The sequence below is a fragment of the Pleurodeles waltl genome, chromosome 8, assembly GCF_031143425.1.
Source record: "Pleurodeles waltl isolate 20211129_DDA chromosome 8, aPleWal1.hap1.20221129, whole genome shotgun sequence".
NCBI lineage: Eukaryota > Metazoa > Chordata > Amphibia > Caudata > Salamandridae > Pleurodeles > Pleurodeles waltl.
The window spans coordinates 1402395063-1402406525 of record NC_090447.1 but is presented as its reverse complement, the minus strand read 5'-3'; the positions used below and the strand labels follow the sequence as shown (position 1 = coordinate 1402406525).

The following is an 11463-nucleotide window of genomic DNA, read 5'->3' as shown; positions in this document are numbered from 1 at the left end:
CGACGGCTGGTGCAAATAAATGTTGGTGTGCTGAATATCAAGGCTAGTAGTCTTTAATCCACTACCAGACACCCCGCCCTGTGTGTTTTCCCCTCTCTTGCACTTGGTTAAATATCTGATGTAGAAGAATAAGTGCCAGTCCCCAAAACAAGTGCCTAGATTTGTATATTCGTCTTGCTCCTAAAATTCCCTCCTAAGCCCTGGACAACATATAAAGATTGGGTACAATACATATTGATGTGAATGTGCCCTCACAGTAAAATATAACCTAGACGCTATTTCATAATTTAGGCCAGGCTGGACTTTTTAGGCCTCAGTGGGATTAAACATTTTATTTTCTACCTCTAATTAGTAAAGGGATTCAAATGTATTTCCTGCTTAGTTTTTACAGTCTGACTTAATGGTGAATAACTTAAGCAGAAAAGTAATTTTGCAAATATGTCCCTAAGACTTCATGAGCTAGAACCAGCTAATAGCCAGTTCTGCCACTCATCACACCTCAAGAGCTGAAATACACATCCTTGGCTGGGAGAGTTCAGATCTCTGACTCAGAGGACAGTGGCCTCCCTCTTTATCCAGGAAAGGCCAGTGTGTGTTAACTGTTGACCACTTAGCAGATATTAGCTATCTGGGAGTGGACAAGAACTGTTGGGAGAATAAAGGGGTAGCTTCAGCACTACCTCTCAACTTGAAGATGCCAATGGGGCTTCTGCTATTCCTAGGGCCCTCCTAGAAAGTTAAGCTCCAGCCATAGTAGGAAGGAAAACCAGTTTTAACCATGTCAGATTTGGAGTGACCAAGAAGCTGAAGACAAGCCTGCCTGGTGGCAGCAGGTCCTGCCTACTTGAATTGAAACAGTAGTGAAAAAATTAAGTGCCCCAAAAGATGATGGGGGCACTGCAAGACAATTGTTGGGATTGGGTGGTAGAATTCCTCTTTTCACTGGATACTGCACAGGATATACCTGCCACTTCCTGCACAACTTCCTAAGAACATTCCTAGACCTGGGACAACTCCATATGAAGGACATTTTGGAAGAAGAATCCTGACTTCTGACTCTTGAGTCGTAGCTGCTGGTAGAGGAAGATGCTTCACACAAGGATGCAAAAATCGGTATCTAACGTTCCCCTTAACCTGTTTTGATGATCCGGGAGACTTTGTGCTCATTGCGTTTTTATTCTTTATTCTTTTTTCATTGATTTGGGATTTTTTGGGTGTTGTGTTCTCCTCTTTAAACGTGTTGGTACTTCTTGAACTTATCATGCACTTCTCATGGGATTGCCTGCTGTGCGTGCCATAGCTATCAGGAGTTGAGCAGAGATTCTCTCAGAACTGTCACTTGACCTGACCAGAGTGGGTTTACTGAGTTGGCAAGGGTGCCTCTGTCCCCAATTAATAACCCCATTTCTGACCTCTTCAAAAAGACAAAGTAAAATACACTGCTTGAAACCTCCCCAGGAACAACATTGCATATGGAGACTTGTACATTTGCCACTTTCTGCTTCCAGCAGTACTCTGAGCATCCTCAAGCTTTGACCTATCCAGGTTTTTCTTCATTTGCTTCTTCCCTGTCTTTCTTTCGCCCTTTCTGTTTAATTCATCACAGCAGTGACAGTGTTTCATTCTAGCTAGCATACATTGCTTCTGACTTCTTCCTTAGTTTTGTAGTTTTATTTTTCCTACATAAATGGTCACACAAAGTGAACAATTACCAGTCCACTGATTAAAAAAATAATGGATGCATAGTTATGTTTTGATAAGGTGGTGGACGATGAGCACCCTCCTGTGTCAGTACAAATAAAGGCGTACTAGCCGATACATGCATTTTATTCTGCTTTCAGTCTAAATGATACATAAACCTGAGCCATTAGTTAAAATATTCAATAAACATTGTCTCTGGGCTCCTTCCTTCAAGCATGGTTAGGTCTGTCTTTCTCAACCTTTGAGCATAAACTGGGTAGGAAATGTTCTGGTTGGCAACGTAACCTAGGGCGAGCACTTAATGGCAACAGCGTTTGCTTAGTACTCTGAATAAACACAGTTTGAGTGCTAGCTCTGCTTTTACATCTAATTGCTGGACTCGTTTGACTTTATGCTGGTTTAGTGAATTGGCCCTGAGGGTATAGAGGCCATATGTGGTAATGCATTTAGGTATATATTGAGTCGACGTGACCACTAGTGGCAAAGATTTGGTGTACTGCGGATGGGAGTGTAGAAAGTCTGTAAATACTGCCAGCATTGCAAGGAGACCGAGAAATATACATAACACTTTGGCTTAAGGCATACTACAAGTGTCATATAGCTATTGTTGGGTTCTTTGCACTTCCGTATTCGGTAGGTTCATGTGGCTAAAGTTGCCAGATCCTGTTTTAGTGGTTAACAACCACATTCCCTGCTTACTCTTTTGACTTTAAAATGCATACATCTTTGCATCGCAGACTTGCTTGAATTAAGTGCCGTATTCAACACACTGTGTCACACAAAATTCTGTTCCGGCACTTTTAGGAGATTTGTATAGTTGGTCCTGCATTAGCCTGGTTCCTTACAGGTTATTTCCCCCTCATATTGTTCTCATTTGCATACTGCGTCCCCCAGGATTCCTCTATGAGCCCCACTTTGTTTAATATTTATATCCAACCTTTGACTCAGGTTGTGAAATCCCTGGGGTTTGCATTGGTGACTTACAAGGATGGCATCCAGCTTGTACTTTCTTTTCCCAACAACCCCAGGTCAGATATGGCCACTTTTCAAAGTGGTATGCCAGCCGTTGCTGAGTGGATGGAGGCCAACTGTTTCCAACTGAATTCCAGTAAAACTGAGATTCTCCTTTTAGGGAACGACACTTTCGCTTGTGGTGACCACTGGTGGCCTCCCTCACTTGGTCTCCCCTCTTGTCCTAACTCTGTGGTTAAAAACCTTGGTGTTTGGGTGTATAAAGCATTAACTTTCGAAACACAGCCAAAATCAGTGGACGGCACATGCTTTGGACTTGCGTGCAAGCTTAAGCCCATTCTCTACCTGGGTACCAGCAAGGCTGTGATTTGCAGACTGCAGCTGGCCCAAAACACCACAACAAGGCTGCTGTTCTTGCTTCTAAAGTGCTGTTGTGTCTCTGGCCTTATTCGGAAATTGCATTTGCTCCCAGTTGAGAAGCGCGTGCATTTTAAGACCCTGTGCGCTACTCAAAAGAACCTATTTTGTCGGGGGGCCCTCATCTTGTCCAATCTAGTGTCCACGTACATGCCCTCACGGTCACTGCATTCAGCCCATAGTAATCTGGCTTCTTTCCCACGTGTTAACAGAGTCAGACAGGGAGGCCATTCCTTCCACGCTAGGACCCCTTCCCTTTGGAATGCCTCCCTCAGTTTATTAGGAGTGTCCAGAACCATTGGTCTTTCAGGAAAATCCTGAAGACCTGGTTGTTTTCGTCTTAGCTGCTTTCTGCTGCACTTTGCAATAGGTCTATTTTTCTGCAGTCTCCTTGTATTTTTTTTAGGACTAGAGCTGGGACTCCTCGTTGCTGAAGCAGCTATGTCCTGTATAAATCTTATAACATAACTTGGGTGGTCTGAGCCCCACAGCCCCATTTCTACCAGCTTCACCTTGCATCCACCATAAAACAATTAGTCGCTTTTTCTCCCATTCCTCACCAATCCAAAGTTCATGGTGACCTCTGTCAGCCTCATTCCAGATTGAGCATAGGCACTTTCTATTTGACCAGTAGTTGCTCTGTGAGAATTTAACTAGCGTATCTTGGAAATATTGTTGTAATGTGCACAAATAACCTCAAGTGCTTAATCTGACAGCTAAATCATGAGGGAGTTGTCTTTTTGTTAGGGAAATAGAAGCTTAGTGTAGCAGAAAATGCATTCTAAACCCAGCTAGGGTATTTTTGTTGCTGTTGTCTAAATCTCTAATCAGAACAGTTAGTACCTTTGCATGGTTCCTCAGGGGAGTGAAGGACGGGATCCTCCCAATGTATTTCAACTGGTTTATGCATCAGGAAGGTTTGCGCAGACTGCGAGAAGCATATTCCTGTCTGGTTTGTTTTCAATTCTTTTGTGCCTATCAAAAGAAATAAAGCCATCCAGAGAGCAAAGGATTGATGCTTACCTGGAGAAGCTGGTTTAAAAATTTAGGGAGAGTGTGATGTGGTTAAGTTTTTTCTAACTCATGATAAGGTTTGCTTTTCAACCAAAAACTGCTTTCACAGACAGTAACATATTGTGCAGATGCTGATGAATAGGCTGTGAACAGTGGGAGGGAGAAGTCTTCTTCAGAATTAGAATTTTCGTTCTCAACCAGCTTGTTACAGGTAAGGTCCACGTCCTCTGTCGTGATCTGTACTTAGACAGCTCTGTACACTCTTACGAAATCCTCAAAATACATCTTGAGCTTATTGAGGAGAAAGGGCTGACGCTGAAAGAACAATGATGCAAAGGCCTGCATTAGCACTGATGGTCAGTGTGTGCTCTAAGTCAACATTGTCCGGAGTTGTAAGCTTTCACAGCTTTTGTGTTGCTTTTAAGTGGGTCATGAATGAGCATGCAGGTTGCATATAGGTGTGCAGCTGGGGCCCTGAAATGGTACTTTTTTTTTTTTTTTTTGGAAGTTCTTGTTTTGAAAGTTTAATCCGCTAAATCAAGCATTGTCCTTGTTCATATGGCAAAACAGGACACCTACTCATGACAATATCAAGAGTAAAGTTATATTTCAAGATTCTCCCTTTAAATGTAGGGGATAACCCAAGCATGCAAACAAATGGAAGATACTGACATTGACAAACATCCATTAATGATGTATTTATAGTTATAAGTGGTTAATGTTTTTGGAATTTTTTTTTTAACGTGTCATTTTTTATGTTTTTGAAGACTCTAAACAGGTAGAAGTTAAGAATCTGCTAAAAGCTTTAGAAATGACAGAGTCACAGTTGTTGAAGAATGTACATAATGAGAATTCACTCAGAGTTGAAAGGCCGAAGAAGACAGTGAAGGTGGCTGTTCTCATATCTGGAACTGGTAAGGGTTTTGCTTTATTTATTCAAAGATGAGGTGCAATATACTTCTTCACAAACATGAATGAATCAACTTTTTTAAAAAAATGTATTAAATGCAGCAGATTACTTGGAAATATTTATGTAACTTTTTGCACCTTTGCATAGCATCACTCCTTTACAGTTCCACAATTTTACTCTCACCTAGATCTGATGAAGAGTTGCTGAGAAATGTGTTTTTGTTCTTAAGAATAAATTGTCATAATCACAAAATATTAAGAAACAGGATCCTTGCAGTTAAGCTTTTCACCTGCTTCGGTTTCTAGAACCTACTGCAACCTGCTTGCACTCCGAACTGCTTTTTAAATACTTAAACAAGCATCAGTTTAGTACATTTTATGATCCTCTGTACATAACCACCACCATCATGTATGAATAGTGCACTTAGATCACCATGTATTGGAACCTGTTTTGTCTTTGTCAACCAGCAGCGGTTGTCTTGCATTGCATCATTGGTATTTGCCTTGGGTTCCTTAGTTCCAAGAAGTTCACCTGCTCTGCACCACAGCATTAAGAAAGGAGTGTATTTGCGTGATCTAGCTAAAATCGGTTTCTTACGCTTTGCCCCGTTAAACTGGGTGGAAACAGCCCGAATTTGGCTGTGTGCAGCATTAGATAGTCTGTTTTCAGTAGGTGACCAGCATAGGGCCAGGAGAAGTGTGAATTAGTTACGTCTACATCACACTGTACCAGTCTGCCAGATAGAAATATTTAAACATCACATGGATAAGGCCTTAGCCATAACCCCTGTGAAGAGTTCTGGTAATGTTTCTATACAGTTTTGATCAGGGATCCTTGTCATGTGCTAAATGTAGTTGTTAAAGCAGCAGCTTAGTTTTTAGGCATGGCACTGAGCTGCTTCTCAGCTACTTTTAACGTTTTTTCCATGACAGCCCACTGCAAAACAAATGAAAAGAATGGAGGAAACGTTTGGTTTCAGTAGTTTGATTGAACAAAGTATCCTTGTACTGCTGACATATGTACATGCTGCTTGTGTGCTGTGCATGAGGAGTATTTCCTCTCTTTCTATCCCTGCCGCCCTCTTTGTCCATCCCACTCTCTCACTCTCCCTCCCCATTACCCGCCCAGCATTCTTTCTCCGTGACCTCATTTTTACTTTTGTGTTTTATTTTTTGCTTTTTTTTTGCCAGACAATGCTGTATCAGCAGGAATCCATATTAAAATGTTTATCTGACAATGCCATGATGGCAGTCCGTCTCTCTGGTGGATTATTATTAACATTTTTTACTTGACCAAATCCCATTTTAAGATAGCTGCAATGTGCATATGTGGTAGCCATCTTTGAACATAATTTATTAAAATCAGCGCCTTGAGACCCTTGCGGGCGAGTAGCGCGCTATATAAATTGTTGATTGATTGATTGAGTTCGCAAGATCTTTTGAAACATTTACTCCTATTCTGTAGAAAGGAGTAGGCTCTCAAATTGGAAGGTGTTTCTGTAAGTGGACTAAGTTTATATACACATATGTTCAGTAACTGCTGATTGTAAAGGTCTTCTCACTCGGTCACCATTATGCTGTCATCTGTCTGGGAAAAGCCTTTCATAATTCTGACGCTGTCAAGTTTTCACATTGAGTGGAGCTAATGATATCCAGTCTTCTTGGTTGCATATCTGCAGTGTATTCAGTCACACACAGCCATAAGTGTATTAGCAGTACCTCCTTGCACCCTTTCATTCCACATCTGCTGTGTAGTAGCCATCTGTAGTAAGCCCTCTAACTGAGAGGCACCGTACTAGTAAGCCAAGGGAAGAATCAGACCTGGAGTTATATTTATTGATGAGCTTCTGCCAATACTTCCTTGTGACTCTTGCTAGGTCAACCTTCATCTTTTTCCTAAATCTGCAAGAAATAGTGCCTCCCTACCTTCTGTGGTGCTGATTTTTTTCTGCCTATGCATCCAGTAGAGTGTAGAATGCCTCCTGTATTTACGTGCATGAAAACTAATTTTTACCCTGAGAATAACTGTAATTAGGAACAAACTGTTGAAGAGCCTTACAAAGCCTTGTGAATTATTTGCAGGCACTAATATGGAGGCTCTAATAACCAGCACAAAAGAGCCACTCAGCTCTGCACATATTGCTCTCGTGATTTCTAACAAATCTGGTGTTGAGGGGCTTAAAAAAGCTGAGAGGGCCGGTATTTCTACAAGGGTAAGTTACATTCTTCATTCATTGAGTTTTAAGCATTCCTAACTAATGTGGTCCTCAGTTACTTGTGTTGTATATTGAATGACAATAGTTAATAAACTGTTTTCTGCACACTTAAAATATTTGTTTTAAGTTGCTGTCAAGAGGAAACCGTTATGTGTGCACCAAAGCTAATATCCCAATGAAAGTGACGGTAGGTCAATACTCAGTAATACATTTCAACATTTAACAACTTCTGCTGGAAACAGTAGTCCTCAGTTGTATGATCCGAAACCCCATTTTTACCCTCTTCCCCAATCAACTCCCTCTCACCCCTCTCAAACAGTAGAAAACATGATCCAGTACCAGCACTTGTACCAGCATGGAGAGGAGATGCATAATAACACTTATCCAGACTCCTGCAAGTGGCCCATTCTACCCCTTAGCATCCAGATCCTAAAGAGTTTGTCACATAGCTGAAATGCCCAAAGGTCCTCAAATGTGGAGGACGCAATAAATCCCTGCTGTCTTCCTCTATATGGGAAAGAAGAGGTAGCAATGCAGTCAGTATGAGTCTCTCCATCACTATCACATCCCATCAGCCTCTCCTGTGAAAGTACCACATTTCCTGTGAATGGCTAGTAATCTTCTCGGGTGTTGCACAGAGCAAAACTGGTTAATATTTTTCCAGCCTATTTTGTTCATGTCTTATACCTCAATGAGTTTAATGACAAATAGTGGTAACTGTATATCTACTGGGACATGAATTATCCACTAGTTTCTTATGGTGGTATGCTCCTAATTTCAAAAAAGTATAGCTGACCCACCACATGTTGATGTGCCCTGCTCTCCGTATTACCACCTGCATTGCCTGGGTGTATTAGAATATATTTGTTCGTAGCATGTGCACACTCCTGCAATCAGTGTTGAAGAGGACGTTACCGTAGAGGGGAGGTAAGGAGTGGGGGAGCACCATCTTTTGCAGTCTGCAATATGTTGCTTCCGATGACTCCCGCCAACATGAGGAGGAAGACTGCGATTACTTGATGGTGTCTGACCTTCCAGAAGTTCCACAGCGGACACCATCAGGATTGGGGCCTAGGACAAAGACAACGCCAAGGGCCCTGAATAACCAAGGTTTCTAAACCCACACACATACCAAAAGCCTACCCTCACAGCCCTCCCACCATCGCCTTAGTGCGCCTCAGCCTTTGGTTTCTGAATGACACTGAGAGCATGCCTTGGAGCCAACAAAGGACGAGATTGCACTCGACCCCGATCGGACTCCAGGCCACAGGGACAGACATGGAGAGATCACACAGCCCTTGCAGCAGGATTTGGTGCAGACAAAGCCATCAACGTTCGTGAAGCCTATGGTGCCGAGAAAACCTTTGATGCCTTGCACTCCATCTGGGTTGACAAACCTTTTGTAGCCCACAAAATGTACGTTATTGGCACCGCATACCCAGTCACAGCCATGCCATAGGTCGGCTCTGAAGAAACCGGCAAAGCTGAACTGTATGTTGACTCTGAAGAAACCATTGGCATCCCACTCTCTAGTAGTAGAGCACAGGAAGAAAAAGATTGATAAGGACATGACGCCGAAGAAAAGTAAAACAACTACCACTGCTGATAATGAGGGAAGTGTCTTTGAAAAACTTCATGAACTAATGGTTAAAAAACATTCTCTGGAGGAGGAACATTTGCCTGAGAGGACCCACAAATGGAAAAGGCTGGACATTGAACTACCACAGTCTCTTCCAAAGAAGATATGTATGGAGCATAGGGTCACTAGTCATGATGCCACTTGACATTACACCACTTCCACAATCTGACACTATCATCCAAACATTCAGACAATGCAGACACAGGGTGTAGGAAGCTGACCTGTTGTGTGGTGAGTACCTATGGTATTATCACCTTATACCAGGTCCAGGTATCCCCTTGTTAATGAAGTGTAGGCCGTGTCTAGAAGACAATGTCTCTAGAGGTAGCTCTGGATGAGTAGCCAAGGCTTATCTAGGAGAAAGGAAAAGCTCATGCAATACCACTGTAGACACACAGCACTTACACACATGAAAGAACCACACAGTGTTACAAAAATAAAGGTACTTTATCTTAGTGGCACACATACTAAATTACTAGATAGGCAATTCTCCAGTAGGAGGTAAGTAAACACACTATTGTATGTAAAGTAGCAATCAGAAATAGGCATAAAAAGCAATAGAAAACAGTGAAAAGTAATAGGCAATACTGAAGAACCAGGGGAAGACCGAACCATGGATGTCCAGGCAGGGCAGCAGACGTTTGTGGGACAAAGTCCTGCGGACGCTATTTCAAACATCTGCGCCATCTGATTCCTAGAGCTACAGCGAGAGGAGTACTGCTTTAAAGCCCATGCATAGCCTGTGTATCTGCAGCCAACACATGGTAAGAATGGAGTGTTACACTGTAAGCAACTACTCATTGTGTGTAGTACAGCAGGTTTACATGCGCCATCCCGCCTCCTTGGAAGGCATACGCTGGTGTCAGATTTACATGTATTTTACATTATTATATATACAAATATGTACTTTTTTTATGCACGTATTCATTCTTTCATAGTATCTTCACTAGCTCCATCCTCACTTGCCATTATGGCGGGAGACAATAAGCAATTTAACAAAGGAGCCTTTGAACATGCACATTCTCTTTAAGAGGAGGAAACCCGCTGTCACGTCAGCAATTAAAACACTCCTTTGAGAAAAAACAAGCTGTAGAGTCTGAGCCCAACACGAGATGGCAGGAGTGTGCATAGTATGTGAATCTGCAGCACTACATGCTACGGATAAATGCTTACAGGTTTAGTAACATACACCTTCGGATCATCTCCAAAATACAGTATCACCCGACATGACCTTAAATGTAGTTTCTCTTTTGCACAACCTGGGCACTGTCTGTCTTCCCACACAGTGAGCTTGATGGTTTCTCTGGAGTACATTTACATCTTTGCCAGTACTTCTACCTTGGCTCAACAGGAGGTTTGTTAAAGATTTTGTAAATGTGGGCCACTAATTATAAAGTAGCTGTTGATGTTTCTAAAGGCAAGCTGTCTCTAGTGGCCGCAGCACATGCATTAGCAAGTGTCACAGCTGTTGGTAGTGAAACTGTTTTTCTGCATGGCTACACTTGTCGCCTGCAGTCCTAAACATGTTTCACTAAGAACATCATCATTCCAGTCATCCTCTCCATGCTGTCTAAGCTGAAGGTCTGCCTGGCAGACATACTTTTTGGTTTAAAATTTATTGGGGATAACATGGGAAAGTAGTTAGCGATTTCCTTGCTGCAACAGTGTACCAGGTCCTATAGTAGCTACCAACGACTGGCCCATGTTGGCCCACTATTTATACAATATTCTCTGCTTCAACTCACCAGTTATCCATACATATACTGTCCTGTAAGCGTTTAGCTTATATGGGAAACCTAACCCACCCTTGCTTCTAGGAGAGTTCACAAAAAAGGTGGAGTGTCCTGATGGCTTCCCCTGCCACACAAACAATAAGAGATCCTTCTGGAGGCCAATGAACCCCCTTTCCCAGTCTTAACAAGCACAGATGCATAGGATAATGTTTGTCAGTCGCAGTTAATTGGTCTCACCATGACCTGTGCATAAATCGCTATCTAGCTAGGTCTGATATAATTGATCTAAAGCTCAGGATTGGAAAATTCCAGCTCACTGAAAATCAGGCCTGAGGACACCAAAAAGGCATCACTAGCACCAAATCCTCAGTTAGCCTCCACTGCAGAACTGCTGTCTGTGCAGTCATTGTGAATGGAGGAAAAGCTTGTGCTGTGCGCTCATTACACTGCTACATGAATGGGTCTATAGCTGTTGCCTCTGATCCTGCATCTGGTTTAAAAAGATGGGAATCAGAAAATTAAGTCTCAAGGCAAACTGTGCAGTGGCACACGGGCTCCAGCACTTGAAGGGAGTCTGAAACATGGGGGCATTCTTATTCCAGACTCTGTAGTCTGTCCCAGTCCTCAGCCCAGTGCTCCTTGACTGGTCTTTCCAGCAATGGACCACGCTTACCTTGTCTAGGAAGAAATGCCAAGCATTGGCTATTTCTACCAGTGTCCTAGACTTTGTTTCCAATTTGATGGTTCTCACCATGTCTATATTATCCAGGAGAACTAAACTGACAGCCCGATCCTTGGTCAGGGATGATATTGCAGTAGAGCCCACCAAGAGCTTCACATAATTGATATGAATGTCTAGTTC

The 11463-nt window shown here is 42.5% G+C and overlaps 1 protein-coding gene across 2 annotated transcripts in view; it reads left to right on the top strand.

Moving 5' to 3' along the window:
- Positions 1–11463, top strand: part of LOC138248680 (trifunctional purine biosynthetic protein adenosine-3-like) — a 329279-nt gene that overhangs the window by 281154 nt on the left and 36662 nt on the right. For both annotated transcript variants that reach the window (XM_069202471.1, XM_069202472.1), the window contains 2 exons: positions 4872–5018; positions 7096–7226. In XM_069202471.1, the coding sequence (XP_069058572.1) occupies positions 4872–5018; positions 7096–7226 (278 nt within the window). The remainder of the gene's footprint in view (positions 1–4871; positions 5019–7095; positions 7227–11463) is intronic.